This window comes from Mauremys reevesii, linkage group 8, assembly GCF_016161935.1.
Source record: "Mauremys reevesii isolate NIE-2019 linkage group 8, ASM1616193v1, whole genome shotgun sequence".
In the NCBI taxonomy this organism is placed as follows: domain Eukaryota; kingdom Metazoa; phylum Chordata; order Testudines; family Geoemydidae; genus Mauremys; species Mauremys reevesii.
This window is the reverse complement of record NC_052630.1, coordinates 7,742,799-7,764,153: the sequence shown is the minus strand read 5'-3', so window position 1 is coordinate 7,764,153 and position 21,355 is coordinate 7,742,799. Positions and strand designations below refer to the sequence as shown.

The 21,355-nt window shown below is 40.1% G+C and overlaps 1 protein-coding gene across 2 annotated transcripts in view; it reads left to right on the top strand.

Annotated features, from left to right (window-relative positions):
- The first annotated feature begins 8,375 nt into the window (after positions 1-8,375).
- RUFY1 (RUN and FYVE domain containing 1) overlaps positions 8,376-21,355 on the top strand; it is a 37,168-nt gene continuing 24,188 nt past the window's right edge. Inside the window, exon 1 of one of the 2 annotated variants that reach the window (XM_039486345.1) lies at positions 8,376-8,489. In XM_039486345.1, coding sequence (XP_039342279.1) covers positions 8,399-8,489 — 91 coding nt within the window. In that variant the 5' untranslated portion in view covers positions 8,376-8,398. Of the gene's footprint in view, positions 8,490-17,021; positions 17,290-21,355 lie in introns of those variants that run through there. The other variant, XM_039486344.1, reaches the window with a different exon arrangement.

Genomic DNA, 21,355 nt, shown 5'->3' with positions numbered 1-21,355 from the left:
GCCACTTTATGACCCACTGTTTATTGTTCTAAACAGAGATGTTGTATTTGAGATTAAGACTCATATATATGATCTGCCTAGTCCTGCCCAGCTAAGACTTTGAGGATGTTCCATGGATTCACTGGGAGCTAAGTTTGAGAGCTTGAGGCTCATATTTAGTCCCATGTGGTTATTTGGATACATGGAAAAAATGTGTAAATTGAAACCTGAGTCTGTTTAATTCAAGTATTATAATACAACTACAACAACTGATTACCCAAATGTATGTTCTGATTGGCTATTGGGGGTTATTTTGATGAGGTCATATGTTTTAATCGTGCAAGAAATGTGATCCTGACTTCAGCTCAGCTCATTTACATAATACATACAAGGTAGGTGACAAGAAAAAGGCACAAGGGGAAATTGATGAGTCTGAGTCCCAGAGTTCACATCCAGATTACCCCAATTTCGTAGTTTTGGGATCTGGGCTTTAGCTCAGATCCATCTCTAGTAAAAAAAAAAAAAGTCTTTCTTCCTCTATTTTTAATGATTTCTCAAAGTAAATACTAGAGGCTCTAGCTACAAAGGCAGCCAAATACTTTAGTATTTTCTCCATGCAAGTCTCCTCCTCTCTCTCTATCCCTTTGGCCTCTCTACACTCAGTATAGCTTCTCATCTAATTGGTCCCCTTTTGAGTTAAACTTTTACATAAAAAGCTATGCTAGGAGCTAAGAACTCACTGCTTGGTTTCTTAAGTAAAATTTAAATAGAAAAGCATCTCAGCTAGCTGGGAAGTGCTGCCCAGTGGAGCACCAAATGAAGGCAGCAGAATATTTGCTGAGCGGTTGACTCAGAACCGTCTAGAAAAGGTCTGAAGTGTCTTGGCTGGCTTTGCAGCTAACGCTTGTAGCTTCCTAGAGGCAACAATATTTTGTTGTTTATAATAATTAGAAATGAGCTTGAAGAAAAGCCCTGAATGTGAAAACAGGAAAACTTTGGGGACATCCTTGTCCAGATTGGGATCCAGACTTGACAGCTGTTCCCTATCTCTATAATGGGCCAGGTCAAATTCTGGGCATACTAAAATCCATGTGCTGCAAAGAGTAGGAACAATTACTATGTAAATTAGACACAAGGAAATGGGACAAAAACACTGGCCCTTTAGCTCTACAGACACAGACCTCTAGACATGAGATAAAGAAAAAATTCCCTTAGTTGATAGTAATAGGTCCCAAATCCTCACTGTAGGATAAACACAACAGGACAAAATCTCTCTCTCTTTATGCCCTCCCTCTACTTTGGACACAATCTCACTTGACCTTTAGAAACTCCAGATCCATGAGGGAACTTTGCAGCTCAGGTTCTAATAATAACAAGGATATTCTGTGTTTGCTAATATTTACTTTCAAACAGACATAATGGACCCAGTTTCAGGCTTCTGATGGGTTCACTTTTTTTTTTTTTTTTTTTTTTAAAAAGATTAGTAGGTAGAGCAGGGCTGGTAGCATTCACTGTGCCTCTCTCAGAAGTTATAACACACAGCGAGAACTATAACAACTAAAAACATTTGCACCTCAACTAAGTAGCAGCCCTATCCAATAGTTTTTTTATTATTATTTATATTACAGAGGCTTCTTGAGATCCCAACGAAGATCAGGGTCTCATTGTGTGAGGTACCTGTACATACAAATAGAAAGTAAGCTTTTTGGGGCAGGAACTACCTCTATCTAAACAAGACAACAAGGTGGAAGGAAGGAAGGAATAGTATCCTCATTTTACAGATGTACATGAGAGAGAGAGAAAGTGATTTGCCCAAGTCACACAATCAGCATATAGCAGAGACAGGAATTGAACCCAGAGCTCCTGATTTTCTGACTAGTGACTAATCATAAGATCATGCTTCCCTTTCTACATAGCCTCACTGAGATTTAGTATAAAAAGAAGTCTGAAGTTTTTCCATCAAGTCACATTTGAGTTACAAATGGACAGAATTTGATTAAAAAACACCCACCACCTTTTTAAAGTTACCTAACTCAATAATGATTTGATAATTAAACTTAAACTGTCCAGAAAAATTCTTCTCTGCCATCACAGGGTCAAAGTAGGCCTTCCCGGTTTTGTGGTTGCACCCTATGTTTAGGCTGGTATAATACAGAGCCTTCTATACCTTCTTTTGCTGGATCACCCAAATGTCTTTCTTTACAGTGCTTGTGCAGTTCCCAGATCCCCCAACAGTTAGTGCCCCACAGACCCTCCCCAGGGTCTCCTGGCCCTTGAGGCTTCCTTGTTAGCAAGGAGAGACACTGCCCACCTGTCTCCTCCCAGGCTAGCCTCCTCACTAGGGCCAGCTTTAGGATGTGCAGGCCCAACTGAGCTGCCACCAAAGATAGTGGTGGCAATTCAGAGACAGCTCAATTGATTACCACTGTTTCCAGCAGCAGGTGCAGGGTCCCGCTCAGGCATAGGCCCTGACAACCAGGGGAACTACTCTAAAGCCAGCCCTGCTCCTCACTGAGGTTTGTCCAGGGCTTTTATAGCCCTCTCCTGCTCCAGCCCTGCTGTCACTACTTAGCTCAGCATATTCCTCTGAGCCAGCCCTCCTTAGGGCTTGCAGCTGGGCTCCCTGCTGAGTACCTGCATCTCTACACCTGGCCTCCTGGCCAGAGAGCAGGCTACGGCCAGCATTTTGGCAGGGCTTTAAAGGGGGGGAGGTTACCCCCTGCCCTGCCATATCTGGGAAGAGAGACTATAAATGAAAGGAGCTTTTCCTATGAATTTGTGATAGTAGGTTCATTCAGCTTGATATTGGAAACTGTTTGACCACATTAACTATGGAGTCACACTGTTATGACTCTGTAGTGCCTTATATGTATACTGAGCATTTCAACCAAAAGGCTAATTATATCCTTTCCAAATAGCATATATGGTTTAGAGCTCACTCATTCCTCCACTGATATGCAACAACCTCTGGCCCCTCTTTGCTAGAAACATATCTGGGCTTTCCTCTCCATCTGAAACTAGTGGAGAACTTTCCTGAGAAGAATGTAGTTATTCAAACTGAAATTTGGCCAGGACATCAAGCTTAACACCACTAATGTTAAAAGTACCATGAAATCTTTGGAAACATCCTTTGAATTTGAATAGAAACATTAAGTCTGCAGTAGGGACACACAGGTACAATACCACAGGACGACAACTGAGATTGTTTTGCCCATTACTTCCTTAGTACATTAGGGAGCACTGAAGTGGTCACTGATTTAAGGCTCGGGCCTCAGTATTATACATCTGAAAGACAGCACCTCAGCACAGCACAGCATAATGCCCCTGAACGCTGTGGGGCACTGATTTAATATTGATTCAGGGAAAATCAATAACACCATATCCTGTCAGTACAGGAGTTAATGAAAAGGTCTCCTCTCTAAATGTGCATGTAAATCACCTCTGCTTAGCTTATAAGATCTGACAAGATCATAGGCTGAGGCAGTAATGGCCAGAACAGTGACAATGTCTCATTTTTTCTTATTAAATAAAAAAATGAACTAGTTTGTTTTATGTTTATTGGGGGGGGGTAATAAAATTGTATCTAACTTCAGCCTCCTTTATTAGTTTTAGGATCCTCCATTTTTCTTTCATGCCTCAATGATCCAAACCATCTTTAGATGAGGTTTTTAAACAAGGATATTATTCATATGCACTACTGAAAATTTTGCTATGGTGACTAACCCCATAGTTCCAGACTGCAGCCAGTGCAACATGTAAAATCTTTTGGAATTAATAGGATGAAGAGGAAAAGCAAAGATGACAAGACACTGAATCTTAACAGCAGGATGCCAATTATTATTCTCTGTTAAGAAAACATAGCGACCCACTGGAGGTGTTCTTCTCTCCTCACTTGTACAGAGAAGCAATTCAATTAGTTATCCCTTTCCCTTTCCAACAGCTGAACAATTCAAACAAGTTCACCTAAAAGAAGAAAGATCTCCACTTTATTTCACATAGGGCATTATTGCTTGTCTCTATTTTCCACCCTAGTTACTATAAATTACAGCTGTTACACTGTTTGATAAAAGTACACCCAAAAAGGAGGCTTTATACATAAAAGGAATCATCTTGAATACAAGAGATATTTTAAATGGACTATATTACATGAGGTGAGAGAACAATAGAGGTTTGCCAGCTGTATGTAAGGATTCTGGGCTTTACTATTCCCTTCAACTTTGTTTCAAGGCAGAAAACGTGTAATGCTTCCTAGCCTGAGTACTTCATGCAACAGGGCAGATTCCTAGCTTGCAGTATACATGATATGGCCGCTGTAAAAGTACTGAAAAATGAGGTTTCAGGGAAGGAAGTAACATAAGCTACATGGTGCAATGGCAGTACTTCCAAATATTCAAAAAACTTGAATCAGGCACCCATAAAATCATGAGATGAGATTTTAAAAAATAATAAACATCAAGTTTCTTTCATTTACCTTCTGGGGGCTGAGCCTTTGGGATGCATTCAGGTGATATTTTCAAGTATTTCTCTATATTTAGGAGGACTAGAAACTTAGGCCTGGTCTATGCTTAAAAGTTGGATCAACATAGCTACATCAGTCAGGGGTGTGAAATCCTGACCTAACCCTCGTCATACACACAGCTGTATCAAAATGGGAGAATACTTCAATCGATGTAACTGCCATCATTTGGGGAAGTGATGCTCCTACACTGACAGAAAAAACCCTTTTGTTGGTGTAGGCTGCGTCTACACTACAGGATTATGCTGGTATTGCTACAGTGATGTAGGTTTGTGAGTATAGTCTCCATAGTGAAGACATACCCTTACTTTTTTAATGAAAGCTGAGATTTTCATTGGTCACTGTAGTAAGATGAGGCCCTGAAACATAAACTCTTGTGTCAGAGGCCCAGTCTGAGGCCTGAAGCCTGAACCAAAGTACTTCCAGCCATTGCTAAGCAAAAGCTGGGCTGTGAGCCAGAGGCAGGCCCCGCTCACAGAAGTTGGCGAGAAGAGGGTTGTTAGAAGCAGGTGCATCCACACATAAGTGCTAATAAGAGGAACATGTGCCAAGATGACATCAGGAAACTCCACAGAGATAACAAGGAACAGGCAGGTGCATCTTAAAGACAGGGTCAAAAGGACAGCATGATGGATAGATCTATCTGTTTGAAACAACATGATCAAAGGAGGAGACAGCACCCTAATGAGCCAAGGGGCTGTACTTCAATGCGTCAGAAGGGATGAGTAATCTGTCCTGTAACTGTATAAAAGTAGGGCCCAGAGTGTGCATCTTTGTCCAGCCTAAGGGGCAGGGGAGTGTCCCGCCACTGACTGAGCTGTGTCCATTGCCAGGGGGCACATATTCATAGTATGTCCTGTAGAGTCTATAGGAAACTATTACTGTTCTTCGTTTGACAATAAACCTGTCTCGGGTTCCTTCATATCTTACTAGAGTCTGTGGTCATTGGGGGTTCTCTCAGGGTCTGCTGTGTCAGCTATCTGCACAGAGCTGGGGCAGCACACAGACAGAACACACACACACAGCCAACTGTTATCATCATCGAACAAGAGCAGAGCACCACACCACAGCACACTGACAACAGTCACCTGATTCCAGGAGCTGGGGTTTTAAGGTAAAAAAAACAAATATCAGGAGACTTATGACTTATATTGTGATAGTTGGCAGCATGACAATGGTCATGATGTGTGCCAACATCAGAACAGCATGTCAGAGTTAGGGACACACCTGAATCTTACCCCCCAGATCCAATATTCTTGTTTTTCATTGGGGCGTCAGGTATAAGTCTTCATGTGCTCAAGAAAGCTTCAACTTATAGAGACTTACATCTGAAGCCATGCTTAGATGGAAAGCCTTGGGCGAGCTGGGCAGGTGTCTTAGAGGATTCAGCTCAGCAGGAAGAATCAGGATCAGGAGAAGCTGGAATGAGGAACATTTTAAAGTCTACTGAGCTAGGTAAACCAATTATCCAAAGACTTTGGGTTTCCCCTGAGATCTTTGGATAATCAAAGTTTTACTGTACATCTGTAACACTTCTCTCCCATATACTGCCCCTTATTGGATAGGATGATATTGTCAGATCTTCTCAAGTGTGTGTGTGTGAAAACATGACACCTTTTCTGGCTGCACAGTCTTGAGAGGAGAAGCCTTAGGGGCCCAAAAAAAGGAACAGAGAGGAGAAAATAAAAGAAGGAAAAAAGAGCGAGAAGGAAATGAAGACGAGGAAAGAAAGGATAAAAGAGGAATGAGGGAGAGGAGATACTGAAGTTGTTTGTATTTAAAGAAACCTTTTAGCTGAATATTGATTCATCCTATGCACCCACCCATCACATTGGTATCTGAACTCCTCAGATCCCTTCCCTAGTCACTATGCAGTACCATTCACAAAACATTCAGAAGACTCTGAGAAAACTGAGCCAACAAAGGTTGAGGGGAAGGATGCATTACACACTATCTGGTGCAGTTGGCCTCCTCTGTTGTGTTTGTTTATTGCATCTCATGGAAGTGACTCAAGGAAAGTTATAAAAAGAACACCACAATTATCTATATAGGACCAAGCTTGACAGGGAATGTAGAGTATTGCCCAGCCATTACCAACAAGCAAAGCTTTATTATTTGTTGGAAAGACCTAATTACTTCATACCACATTCTACCCTCAGATGTGCACACCCAGCTCCATTAGAACTGCACGCATGCATCTGACAGCCCTTTTACATCAGTTACTGAAAGTCATTCTAATAAGCTCCCTATCAATGGAGAAACTTATAACTTAAACATTCTATAGAAAACTAAGTATTCTTCCCCAATTCCTTTTAATTTTTTTTTAATTAAAGAAGCAAAGAACTCAGTAAATTACATCTGATTTGCATTAAGTTTTGCATAAAATGTAAATGCCTCTGGAACTCTGTTGCAATAATAGTCAGGTTTTTAACCACTTTTTAAAAATAATTTTCAATATATTTCTATTGCATCCAGGGACCACTGCTTGTAAATTTACAAAGCTTTTATGCAAAGACAATATAACCTAGTAGATAAAGTGACGGTCTGGTGATTTTTGAGGCAATTAGATCAAACCCAGTTAGGCTTGTCCTATTTTTATTACAAGTTTGTTCATTCTTTTCTTCTCTCAAATAAATTGTTGCATTTATTAACTCTAAATTATGGTAATAAATTTAAAACATCTAATGAACATTTAAATGCTTTATTAAAAAAAAATCAAACCATAACATAGAGCATAGTTTTTCATAATGGTAGTTTTGGGAATCATCTAGGGAATGTGCTTTGCATTCCATAGACTTAATATAAAATATCTGATCCTGTTTTCTCTTTTAATTCACAAAGTTTCTATTACATTTTTGGAACAGTATAGGGTCCTTTGTGTGGTTACTTAACCCCCATATAAATATTCTCGTGGGTATTAGTTGACAACTGTATCAGCAGAAGTGTTTGTCTCGTGTTTCAAAAGGTACTGCATTCAAATTCTGTTAGGGTTGGGCTTTTATTAAGATTTTTATCCCTTCCTTCTATCACCCACCAGTCAGTCTAGTTACTGATTAATTCTTACCACTTTTCTAAAGCCTCCCAAAAGTATATTTGATACAAAAAATTCCACATGCAATAGCAGCCAAGTTAAAAAAAATAAGGTCACGCAACAAAAACCAACACAAAACCAGTCAGCCACGAGAAGATGTACGGTAATACATAAAAAAGAGAAAGTCATATTCGAAAAAGCCTAGGTGTTTATATAGTCAACTTAAGTAAAACACAATTATAATATTAATACCCCATCACCATTTGAAATTCTCCCAAGTGGGTTTATGAATCCTGAAAAAAAAGTCAGTTTAGTCCTTATTTTTGTCTTGTTTAATTTGATGATATAAACAGCTAACTTTTTTTGTAACTTAACTCTAAATATAAACATCACATATTTATACAGCTGAACTGTTCTGTTCTCAACTTGGATGCTTCTACATGGGACCAGTTTTGGCTCAGACAGTAATTAACAGGGTTGGGGGGGACGGACACAAGTAGATCATAGGTTTGCGCTTCACCAAGTCCATAACTCTTCCCATTTGGACAGGTGTCCTCAGATTTCTTGTATTGTAGGCCAGGTCAAGCAACTTCACTTGGCTCTTACAAAGGCCTTGTAACACTAAAGGCTTCTACAATGAGATTAACATACACCCAAGGTTAAACAGAAACGTGTGCTCTTTCTTCAGAATCCCTGAACACCCACAGCAGTCACTCAGAGCTGCAGATGCTTAGCACCTTTGAAAATCAGGTGACCCTTCCAGTGACCCTGAATTCACCTGGGTTTACCCAATTCTGTGGGTGTGCCAAAGGGGAATGCTACTGAAGTAGGATAACACATGGCCACTGATCACATCTTTGTAACTTCTATAAATGCATGCCAGACAACTACCTTCCTTCCCCAAAATGGCCTCCATTAGCATGGCTACATTCACTGGGGACCATGATGTTAGGAGTTGCTCAGGTAAGCAGATCAGCTGATTTCCTTTCAAATAAAAACTAAGTGTTCTCAGAAAAAGTAAGGCTTTGAAAGGGGAATAGGTCTAATGTGAGTCATAGTTTTCAACCTCTGTCCTGACACGAAGCCCCTAAAAGATCTCCCCAAAATCAATATCTTATTAAGGGTTGCACTCAGCCTATTAGTACTGCAAAGAGTTTGGTGAGAAGATGAGTCCTTGCAAGGTATTTTCTCTGCCTCAGGTAGTTTCACATGATCCCCACTATTTGTTCTAGAGAGTCCATGCAATGGGTAGGAGCTAAAGGGAGCTACCACTTCTTCTCTTGATCCTTTCAACATGCTTCTCAAGACATTGGGACCAGATTTTTAAAGGTATATAGGTGCCTAACGCCTATTGATTTCAATGCAAGGTAAAAATCTGGTCTCTGAGGCTCTTCTCTGTGACTAAAGTGTTATGGTGCCATCTAGTGGGGGCCCTGCTGATTGCCTCAGCTCCCACAGTAATAGGGTGTGTCTGTAACACTCCTGAATCAATTTCATTTCTATTAACTGCTTTATTTGCAATTGAAAAGTAGGAACTAGTTATTTATCACTATAACATCGCTTCTCAAATCCTAAGGTCTGTCCTTACATAGTTCACACTCCTTTATTCAGGCAAAACTCCCACTGATATTCATAGAAGCAGGATTTGGCCCTAAATGTTTGATTGAAATGTTTAATGGCAACATTCTTCTGATGTCAAGCCAATATTAACCAGTAAATTGGTGATGAACTTTTAACAAGGGGCTCCTTCAAATATTCAGCCTTATTTACCTTTTTTTACTCCCTTCACTCACTTTCACCCACCACAATTTACGTCCTCACCTCAAGGACCCTAACACCTCACAGAAGCTCCTCTATCTAGAACAGGGGTAGGCAACCTATGGCATGCGTGCCAAAGGCAGCACGCAAGCTGATTTTCAGTGGCACTCACACTGCCCAGGTCCTGGCCACCAGTCCAGGGGGATCTGCATTTTAATTTAATTTTAAATGAATCTTCTTAAACATTTTTAAAACCTTATTTACTTTACATACAATAATAGTTTAGTTATATATTATAGACTTATAGAAAGAGACCTTCTAAAAATGTTTAAATGTATTACTGGCACGCAAAACCTTAAATTAGAGTGAATAAATGAAGACTCCACACACCACTTCTGAAAGAAGCAATTACCTTAAAGACTAACAGATGTATTGGAGCATAAGCTTTCATGGGTGAATGCCCACTTCGTCAGAGGCATGTGAAAGGTTGCCAACCCCTGATCTAGAAGTTGATCTTGCAGTAGCAATCATGGGTGGATTGCCTTAAGGAGGGTGTTGGTTGGTGTATTTGTGTGGGAGAGCAGGAGAGTGTGATTAGGAAAGGAATGGCTGTTTGATCTGCAGCACAGTTGCAACAGCAGAACTGGAAATAATCTCAGATGTTTAAAGCAAGCTCCCTGATTAGAGGTGATTGGGATGCTTATTAGCTGATTAGCTATGCTAGAGATAGAACAACAACTAAAACTGTTGTGTCTGCAAAATGTAATCATTTAATTGCTGTGCAATGATGGGACAAATAAGGAAATATTGACAGTGCTATGAAATTTTCTTGGTAATTTCCCAAAGAAAACAGGAAATTTTTTGCTGATACCCCTTATTTGCTGTCCCATCACCCCACTGCACACATGGAAAAACTCTCAGCAGTCCGTAGGGGATGTCCCAATTCTAGCAGGGTAACCCATTAGGAAATGTCCAGATCATGTTTATTCACGTTTCCTGTATCCATCCCAGAGGTTCACTGAAAAAATAAAAACAGACAAACAGGCAAAGGATTTAAAAAAAAAATTAATATGATTTGAACACTTTACATTGCTGAGTTATGTAAGTGCATAATTTTATACGTATGACCTTCCCCTTCCATTGTTTGTTATACTCTCTTGTTGCAACTTGTCTTAAAACTAACTTGTAAGCTCTTGGGAGCAGGATCTGTGTCCGATGTGTTTGTGAAGTGCCTAACATGATGAGACCCCATTCCTGAGAGGGGCCTCCGGGTGCTACTAGAAAATAAGGCCTATATTCTAAAAGATACTAAAATAGGGTACCTATCAACTTATATCCAGGGAATATAAAAGCAAAACTGGAGACCCTCATTAATATTAGCATAATTGGTATGTGATTAATTTCAGCCCTGCTTTTTTACCAGTGCTTTGGGAAATATACACAGCACTGCTTGTGCTGGGGGATTAGGACAGAGGGGGTGGCTTCCATGTCACATGTGCAACAGGCTGGAGCCAATGATTCTTGTATTTTATGCCTTTAGGACATGAGCGGAAGGATAGTTTGGTGGTTAAGGCACCAGCCAGGGACTTGGGAGACTAGTTTCAATTCTCTGCTTTGCTACAGACTTCTTGTGACTTTGGGCAAGCCACACAAGTCTCTCTGGCCCAGATCCACAAAGGTATTTAGGCTCATAGCTTCCACTGGTTTCAGTTGTTGTTTGCAGTGTTGGAGCCATGTTGGTCTCAGAATATGAGAGAAACAAGGGATTACCTTTTCCGGACCTGAAGAAGAGCTCTGTGGAGCTCAAACGTTTCTTTTTCACCAACAGAAGCTGATCCAGTAAAAGATATTACCTCACCCACCTTGTGTCTCACTGATTTCAGTGAAAGGCAGGAGCCTAAATATCTTTGAGCCTCCAGGCCAGAGTCTGTACCTCAGTTCCCTTCTAAAATGGGGATAATAGCACTTCCCTACTTTGCAGGGGTGTTGAGGATAAATATAGTAAATAATGTGAGGTGCTCAGATACCACAGTAACAGGGGTCACCAAAGCACTTAAGATAGACAGTGTAAAGAATAAGTTCTGGCACATCTATATTCCTAGAATCACTCAAATACACAGATCTTTCTTTTACTATTACTTTATAACATCTAATAAATTGGCAATGCTGTTGGTGATGCAACAGAGTCTTCCCTAAAGCCAAACAAACATGCTGATTGACTGATATGTTCACATTTCTATAACAAAGCTGCACCCCACTAGGAAAGAAAACTGATCCATAACAAAAGGCTGTATTTTTCCTTCTATCCCTCTGGAAAAACAAACCAGTATTGGAAAGGATGAGTGACTTTCCAGTTAATAGGACTGTGAGTCATGAGATCTAGTTCTGTCACATGCTATACACAGATCATGTGACTGTAGGTAAGTCACTTAACCTCTCTGTTTATCAGTTTCCTCAGCTCTGAAATAGGAATAACTACACCATAGAGGTGTCCAAGGTTTCATTTACTAAAGAGAAACTATCATGGGGAGTCCTTTCCAGGCCTATGTCTTATGTACCTAAATCTCATGCTTCAGCTGGCAGCCTGTACAAGGTCAGGAAGGATTATTTTCCCCCCAGATAGATGTACTCTGGGGAGGACGGATTCCCCTTCCTCTGAAGATCAGAGATGGTAGCAACTGGAGATGTGACACCAGACAGTGCTCTAAGACAGTATTGAGAATTCTTTCTCAGATGCTTAGCTGGCTGGTCATGTTCATATTCTCAGTGTCATACTGATCACTATTTTCAGGGTCACAAAGGAATTTTTCCCCAGGACAGATTGGCAGGGACTTTGGGTTTTTTTGTTTGTTTTCCTTCCTCTGCAACATTGGGCAGTAATCGCTTGTTAGGATCATTGGGGTATCTCACCAAATCGATTCCCTAACATTGCAGAGGCCAACGGAATTGGTGCACCTCACACCTTCGATTTTCTGCCTGTGGCGCACAAGAGTTTAGTTTCCTTGGGGCTGTAACACTTCAGTCTCATCCAGGTTATTGTGCTCAACAGAGGGGTAACTAGTGGGGTTTAGTGACCTGTGATGTGCAAGAGGTCAGACTAAATGATCTGGTGGCCCCGTCTAGCCTTAAACTATATGATTATAGCTCAAAATCTGATAAATTTAAAAATGAGTTAAAGGCAGTTTCCCATACTGTATCTGTCCCTGAATTCCCCTGCCAACTTTTGTGGTTTTCAATCCCATTTTCCTATTTTACTAGATTTTTCTCTCCCCTCTTGCTGTGTGGAAAAATACACATACACAAGGGAAACTAAGACCCCAGTCCTACAAATACTTGCCCATCTGAATAACTTTATTCTCATAAGTAGTCCAGTTGTATTCTATGTAAGTAGTGGGCAGCATCTAGGACTAGTTGACTAAATACAAAGTGCTGTCAAAAGCACAAAATAGACTCAAACATTTTTTCTCTAATCTCTTCCTGTTACAGTAATTTTAGGTGTCACTTCTAATACTAGAATGTTTAAAAAACAGATATAAATGCTTTTTAATTTGATGGTGTCACTTTAATATTTGTAAAGTACGCTCTCATCTTCTGATGGAAGACATTACAGAAATGCAAGGTATGTTTAATGCCTGATCAGAATGAGATTTTATTAATAAGTAATTAATAACATTTCATCCTTTAATAGTGCATGATGCATTTGAAATATATCAGACTACTTTTTATAGCAAAAAATATATCTTTAATAGTCCGTATTACTGAACATCCGAATAAAGCTCAGGGAAAAAACTGAACTAGAAGAATCTGCTTATATGGAATTGCATTAATCTTCATCGAATGATACTTCCTCCACCCTTTTCAATGTCACTGAAGGTCAGTGAAGTTGATATAAGCCATCCTCTTTTTGTTTAAAACTCAGAATCTTTGATTTCAGATACACACTTAAGAGATTCTGTCTAATTTCAAGATCAAAGCTGAGAGTTCATAAGAAGCAGATATATTGTTACTCTGCCTCCCTCCATTATATTATCATATGAATGATTTTGATATCTAAAACAGTATTTTAAAAAATAGTAAAACACAACAGTAAGACATAAGAGCTATGTGAAACCAGAACCAGACTTCAGTAGGATCAAAGATGGCCTGTTATAGCAGCCCATGTTTAGAAGCATCTGGCAGATTTCTATATCAGGGCAAGTAGAAATAGGACAGATATGTCACTTAAGTAACAGACTTGACCTCTGCATTCTTCAGCAACCTTGCTAGGAAACTTGCTTAATAGGCTGTCAGAAGAAAATAGTGCTCTGCCTTCACACAGATGGTAAGAGCTGCACTAACAATCTGTGGCAGAGGCGACTACTGGAATAAAATGTCACAGCAGAAGGGGACCATCTAATGCAGAAGTAGCACTGCACTCTCTTTGGGATCTGTATGAATATAGGGAACTTTAAGTAGTAGCACTGCCCCTGTTTAAGGACCTTTGTATTAATAAATGTTTGGGGGGGGACGGGGGGGGGACTATCAACCTCCTATATGAAACAAATAGTAATTTAGTCTTAGTATGTGATGTACCAGCAATTCTGCTAAAGCCTGACCACACTTAAACAACATCCTGAGTTGCTTTCTTAAGACTCCCAACAGGAATTTGACCCTAACTGGAACAACCCTAGCATTTCATGTTGCTTATATTGCTAAAAGGGGGGGATTGTTTAATGCTATTTCAGTGGTTGACTTATTAACTTCAAATTCACTTTTACTAGATATATAACTGGGTTCTATTCATTACTTTAAAAATATAAAACTATGCAGCATACATTTTTAGTAACCTTGTGCACAGTAAAATAGCTCCTTTGAACTCAAATGCCGGGAAGAATGAACTAAAATGTTCCACTATTACCTTACTGTGCACTTTCACATATTTCTTTTGAGGTTTTTCATTTTCTCTTATTTTATGGGAAGGAATATTATTGTTGTTTATGTCTTACTTCCAGTTAATATTTTGCAATTGAACATGTGCACTGTAATGTTAATCTGTATCTGCTGCATAATTAAATGTTGGGAGCAGCAGGTTCAGGAGGGAGGGAAGAAATCTCCACCCTCTATTTTCCCCCTTTCTGCTTTCACATTATTTGAAAGTCGAAATCTATTTTGTTTTTATTTAAATACAGTTCAATGGAGATGACATCATCAAAGACCCTTGGAGAATATCATTCTTGTGTGACCACCTCCTTAGTCCCATGAGGTTCTCCTTCTGCAACTCACTCTCCAGGTGGCTCCTCTATGGGGCCCTGGCCATGCTGTCAATTGTAGGACTAGGGCCTACACAACTATTACAGAACAACTGTCCTTTGTTCTAGTTTCCATAAAAAACAAACAAATGGGCATTGTGTCAAATACCATTTCATCCCACTAGATGGCATGCAAAACATATGGTTGTAGCTCTGCTGCTGAGCAGTTAAAGCCTATATTCTTTTGAATAAATCCTGAGTGAATAAGAGATTTCAGCTTTCATAGGTTCTATTATCCTTCACAGGCACTCAGAAGTAGCCCTCTGTTTTGTGAAGAATAAGTTAACCATGGAATTTTACATTTTTACAGTGCCTGAGAATACTTGAGAGTAGAACAGTAGTTTAAATACAAAATGTTAGTCTGGCCCCAAATCTGTATCTTCCTGTGTTCCCTACATCTACATACATATCTCTCTCCCTCTTCTGCATGAAAGGGGAGGTTTATCCACCACCAAGGCACCATAATCCCCATTCTTGGAAGCATCTGTGCAGGGGTTTGGTCCTCAAGGGAGAAGATGTATTGTTTCACCAATACCACAGGCCATCCACTCTAGCATGCCACCACACACACGGTCACTGAACAGAAACTCATGCTCCTCCCGTCAGATCCCTTTAACAGATTTCCCTGGGACAAAGGGGCCTCAGTCTGCCCCCAAACTTTCTAATTCACAGAAGTTAACCAGCTCAAAAAGACACTCCCCTTCACAACAGAGCATGATGACCAGCTTCTTTCCTTTCCCCCACTGTTATCAGTCTTGTTTAAAGTTATTTATTAAGTATGAACAATGAGGAGTCTTTGTGGCACCTTAGAGACTAACACATTTATTTGGGCATAAGCTTTTGTGGGCTAGAACCCACTTCATCAGATGCATGGCATGAAAAACACAGGAGCAGGTATAAATACATGAAAGGATGGGGGTTGCTTTACCAAGTGTGAGATCAGTCTAATGAGATAACTGGATACCATCACATTGGGCCTGAATAAAGACTGGGAGTAGGTGGGTCATTACAAAACCTAAACTTAATTTCCCCAATACTAATTTCTCCCTACTGTTACTCTCTCCTTCTTTCAACTGTCTGTAATGGGCCACTCTCTTACCACTTCAAAAGTTATTTTTCCTCCCTTGGTATCCTGCTGTTAATTGATTTATCTCATTAGACTGACCTCACACTTGGTAAAGCAACCCCATCCTTCCATGTATTTACACCTGCTCCTGTAATTTTCACTCCATGCATCTGATGAAGTGGGTTCTAGCCTACAAAAGCTTATGCCCAAATAAATTTTAGTCTCTAAGGTGTCACAAGGACTCCTCATTGTTTTTGCTGATACAGACTAACACTGCTACCACTCTGAAACCTATTAAGTATGCTGTACATACATTTTCTCAAGGAAACTTCTATAACTCTCCTTGCAGTTTCGCACCTCTGTACTGCAATCAAATAAAAATATTTGAGAGAAGAAACTATATATAAATAAACAAAAGATGAGGGACTTGTAGTTTAAAGATGTTTCTTCTGCTACCAAGTTTGTTGGTAACAAGATGTCCCAAATTACCTCCTTGTCCTTTTAGCCTCCACCAAACAAAATATTTCCAAAGTCTATCCAACAAAAATAGCCAGTTTAGAAACAGGTGAGCCAATCATGCTTAATACAAGTTTAAACAAGCTGTAGTCCAGCCATGTTATATAGTTGCTGGACAGAAACCTGCATGTTACAGCCATGTTAAGGCACCCTATGTTACTCTATAGATACCTGGTAAAGTTACATTTTTCTAACCAGGATCAGGTTGGTTAATTCCCCAACATGATTATAATATATCCTTTTTGTCCACACAGGCAGGCACATTGTAATGTGTCTAAGCTGCAGCCATGTTTCCCAACTCTGCTTAAATATGCCTGTTTTTGTAGTGTAGATGGTGCAGGGGAGCATACTTCACTTTCAAAAACTTATAACAAGCCTCTATCAACCCTCTTCTCCAGGTTACGATGGTCCACTTTTAGGCAGGACAATCCAGTCTCAAAAGGTCGTGTGTGTTTGTAAATTCTGCAAAATCTGTGACTTTCATATACTCTGGCAAAATGCTAACTTAAAATATTGTGTAGAAATACAGCGGATTCATTTGGTTTTTCAGATTGCTACAAATAACAATTGGAAATAAATCAAAAGGACAGCCACTACACTATACCTAAAGAGATACCATTTGTTGTAATTAATCAGTAACCAGAAAATATATAGCTGTGTATATAATTTCGAGCATGCAAGGCAAAATGTCCACAATCACAGAGGTTTCAGTATCTGACACGTTTGCTCATGCAAATGGCTGTTGTACAATCACTCAGAGCACACCTTTTTTTCATACAACTCCTATCAACTGCAAGTTGGAAGACAGGGCAGAGAGTTTCTGCTTCACTCGATTGCTCATGACTAGTGTCATATGACATTTTAAAGATGGCTGAAGGAGAGAGTTGCAATGCATCTGCTCTGGAACAGAAAGATTTTGAAATAATTGACAGAAACCTGATTCCTAATAAAACTGAGTTAAAAAATGAGGGGAGAGAGAAAACTGTTGAAGAATCAGGATGGTCTGCTCCCATCTTTTCACTGGCCAAGAAAGCTTCAGAAAACTTAGCAGTGAGCTATGGCAACGCTCTGAAGTCTGCAGCTTTGGTAGGACTCGTACCCAAACCAGTCAGCAATGACAACACAGCAAAAACAAGTATGGTTATGTTTATTCAGTAAACTTTCTTGTACCCTGTACAAATAAGTTAGTTATAGCCTGCAAGTGGCATGTTTTAGTGTCAAAGATGCATTATTATTACTTTGCATTTATTTAAAAAACTATCTCCTTGGATACTGTAATGATTTCTACAAAGTACTTATGAACCCGGAGAACAAATCTCAGCAAACGTTTACATTATCAAGGAAAGCATAACTTTTTTTATATTTTGGGGAGGATGGCTTTTAATTTTTGTGCATTACATTTTTCTTTGTTTCCCAGAAAAGTTTGGATTAGATGTAACATGACTGCATCAGTATCTAGTATGGTCTCTTTCTTTACTTAGAGGTGAGCTGACTGGGACAAGGAAACTTATATATATATATATATTGTTTTCTAATCATATGACTTTCACAGTCTCTCTGATACACACATAGTAATGAAACATCAGGAAGCAATTGTGCAATAAAGAGCTGTAATATCTAATAATATATTAAAATTATTTATAATGTATAAAAAGATTCTTAAGAGAAACTGGATGGTTTATTAGCAAACATTTATGAATGTCCTTTTAAGGGCTTAAATCTGCTTAATCAGTGTAATCCTGGCCCCACTGAAGTCTATGGGAGTTTTGCCACTGATTTCAGCAGGGTTAGGATGTCACCTTCTATGTAGTGTGTATTGCTGCATACATTAGCTAAACTGTTTCTTGTAAGTCTTCCCAAAAATGCCAGACAAGAGTCTTCCAACATTGCAGACTAAATGCAACATCAACTTGAAGGAGACTAAATAGTGCCAGGCATGGGGGAGAAAGACAGGACATGATGGCTCTGTCTACATCCTCTAATGGGGCCCTCTTTTATGGGGGAGATCTATATTGAGGTATCAGATTCTGAGGTTACCCTCTCATTGCGTGTCATGGTCTATTGTACTTACTGAAAGCTCTATCCCCAGGTGAGCTGACATAGCTCAGTTCAGGTCCCACCTAAAGACAAACATTTTATTGACACAACCAGAGAGGAAAATATTGGTAGAAAAAGAAACAAGGGAAAAGGAAGAGAACATCAGAAGAGGAATTGTGGGAGGAGGGACAAGGAGAGAGATATTGAGAGATCTGAATGAACAGTGCAAAAGTTACTGGGTCTGATCAAAATATTCTAAAGTAGTTTGATTTCATGTTATATATTTAACTACTTCCACAAAGAGCAGGAGCTGGGAGTCTTACAACAAAGGCATTTCTCATACTTCAATAGGTGCCTTATGAAGCTTCTGTGAAAAAAGAGTATCTATTGGGTTTCTGGGAACCGGGCGGGCGGAAGCCCGCCCAATGCTAAAGGATCCCCCCCCCCAGCCTAAGGGGAGGATCTACAGGACCTCAGAAACCCACTAATTTCGGGGGACAACTAATAAAAGAACAGGGACAGGAGTGCGGTCAAAGGGTCATAAGAAGGGAGCCTGACGGGGACACCGAGCAGAGAACCTCGGACAGCACCCACTGTTCCTCGAAGGCGTCAAGGGAGCCAGTGGACGCCACATAGCAGGGTATGTGTTTCTATGTAGCAGCAACAAGATACTCGGTGCTCTGTGTGTGTATGTCCATGAAGATATAACACAGGAGTGATTTGCATGTAGAAAACTAATAACTGAATGTCTAGTTTTAATCAGCAAATAAATCTCAGTATAGCATAATGTCAAGCCACTAGACCTGGACCATTGCACCCTCCAAGAGAAGGAAAAGTCCACAAGAATCCTCTTGTGGAATTCCCCTCACCCCATCCCCGCATCATTCCACTGGGGAGGAGCCTGCTGTGAGTTTGCCCCGCTCACTCCAACCCATGTGGTATAGGGTGCATGGCCTGGCTAGAAAACTTGTAGTTCCTGGAAGGGAGACAGCAGAAGACTAAGGCCATTTCAGTGGCAGTTGCATGTTCCTGCAGCAGCTCTTGCCTCTTCTACACCCCTTTTGGTCCCTGGCAGTGTGGATGCAATGAAGCGGCCTTTGAAACCTACCCCAGCCTCCCATCCCACAAAGGGGATTTCCCCACTGAGATGGGAGCTCCATGGGGAAAAAAGAATAACTTCCCAGGCTGCACTGAAAATTCTTCAGAATTTCCACAGGGCCAGATGGGAAATGATATGCATTCCTGCCCCATTTTACCCACCACCACCATTCCAGCCTTTCCCACCCTATTTGGAGCACCCTTCACAAGGTCTAGTGGAGGGGAAGGGAAGTGAATGGTGCTGCAGAGGTGGCCGAGCAACTTTCCCAGTGGGAAGGGAAAAGCCATATATTATTATTTCCTCTGCTCCCAAATCTGTACACACCCACCCTCCACACACACATAGTATAGTGTGTTCCTGACTGAATTCCTGCATAACCATGGAAAAGTCACTTCGAAACATCAACTTGGAATCTAATCATTTTCAAAATATGTGTTAAGTGACTTCAGGCAGTACAGCTGCCCCTCTGTTACTTTACCAGTTTTTATATCTTTACAATCACATTTAGCTTTTTTTTTTTTTAATATCTTCCCTTCCCGTCCCTTTCAGTGTGCACAGAGGGAACTGACTATACAGGGGAAACAGTAAACATGAATACATAAAGTGCTGTCTAGTGCACAGTAAACTGAAAAACAAACTAGAATTTTCCTCTAGTTTTTCAATAATCAGATTTTACTTGCAAAAATAATAGACAACACTGAAAGTTGAATGTCTCTCTAACCTCCCTGTGCCTCAGTTTCCCCATCTGTATAATAGTGATATTTTGGTAAAGCATGTGGCGATCCTCTGAGAGGCACAAAGGACTGTAAATAAACAATCAAAGCTATAAAGTTATTCTTTCTGATGCATGTATATGATCCCATGCATATTAAGTGAATTGCTGAATGTTGTGTGTAGTTGTTAAAATTGTATATGCCACTACTAGAGAGCAGTGTAATGAAATTAAAGGGATGCCTCCATAGTATTAAAGTGGGGCAGCCCTACAGCTCCTGTAAAATTCAGACACACAAATTTGAGATCTTCACAGATTTGCTGCCTGGGGAGCAAGTGTCCATGATTGATTTGGCAATATACAAAGATGTGATATTTTTAAAAGTCTCTGCATTTCCAGCTGGAAAACTGGGTTAGGTCTGAAGGAAACTCATATCCTTGTATATGAATGCAATAAGTCTTGCCAATAAAATGGAGGAACTGGAATTACTGGTGCAGAAGGTCAAACCAGACATTACAGGGACTACAGAAACATTGTGAAATAGCACTCATGATTGGAGGAAAAAATGAAGGATATATGCTGTTTAGGAGAGTCAGAAATAAAGGTAAAGGTGGTGGGGGTAGCTTTGTACATCAATGATCTAGTAAACTATAAAGAACTACAAAGTGATAGTATGAACAAAACTGAATCTATTTGGGTCAAAATCATTAGAGAAGGATCATGAAAGAGGTTCTGTTGGGATAGTGTTAGGGTCTGTCGTAAAACCCCAGGGCTGGACTGGGATATGAAAAGTGTATAGAAATATTACCATATCTGAGGTTGAAGAAAAACATAGAGCTGAATGCACCTAGAATACTGAAAGAATTAGCATAGGAGATTGCTAATCAGATAGCAAGGATTTTTAATAATTTGGGGATACTATCATATATCTGTAAAATGTATATTTAAGGAAAGGGGTGGGGAAGTGATCCAGGCAATTACAGACCAGTCAATCTGATCTTAGTAGTACGCAAGGTTTTAGAGCAAATTGTGAAGGAAAGAATAATTAAATTCATGGAGGCAAACAGATGTTATACAACATGATTTTACCAAAGGAGTCCCATAACTAATCTGATTTCCTTCTTTGAGAAGTGATGTTTGGGGGTGGGGGTTGCCTTAATCTGCTGCATGGGGTGTAGACTACTTGCCAGGATCATCTGGGTACATCTGAATCAGTTCCCTGCCTTTGAGAGACCCTGGGAATTGGTACACCTCAGTCCCTCTTCCTGTTTGCCTGTGGCACATAATAGGTTAGTTTCCTGTAGGCTGTAAATACTTCAGTCTAATTTCAGGTGTTGGTGGCCTGTGATATAC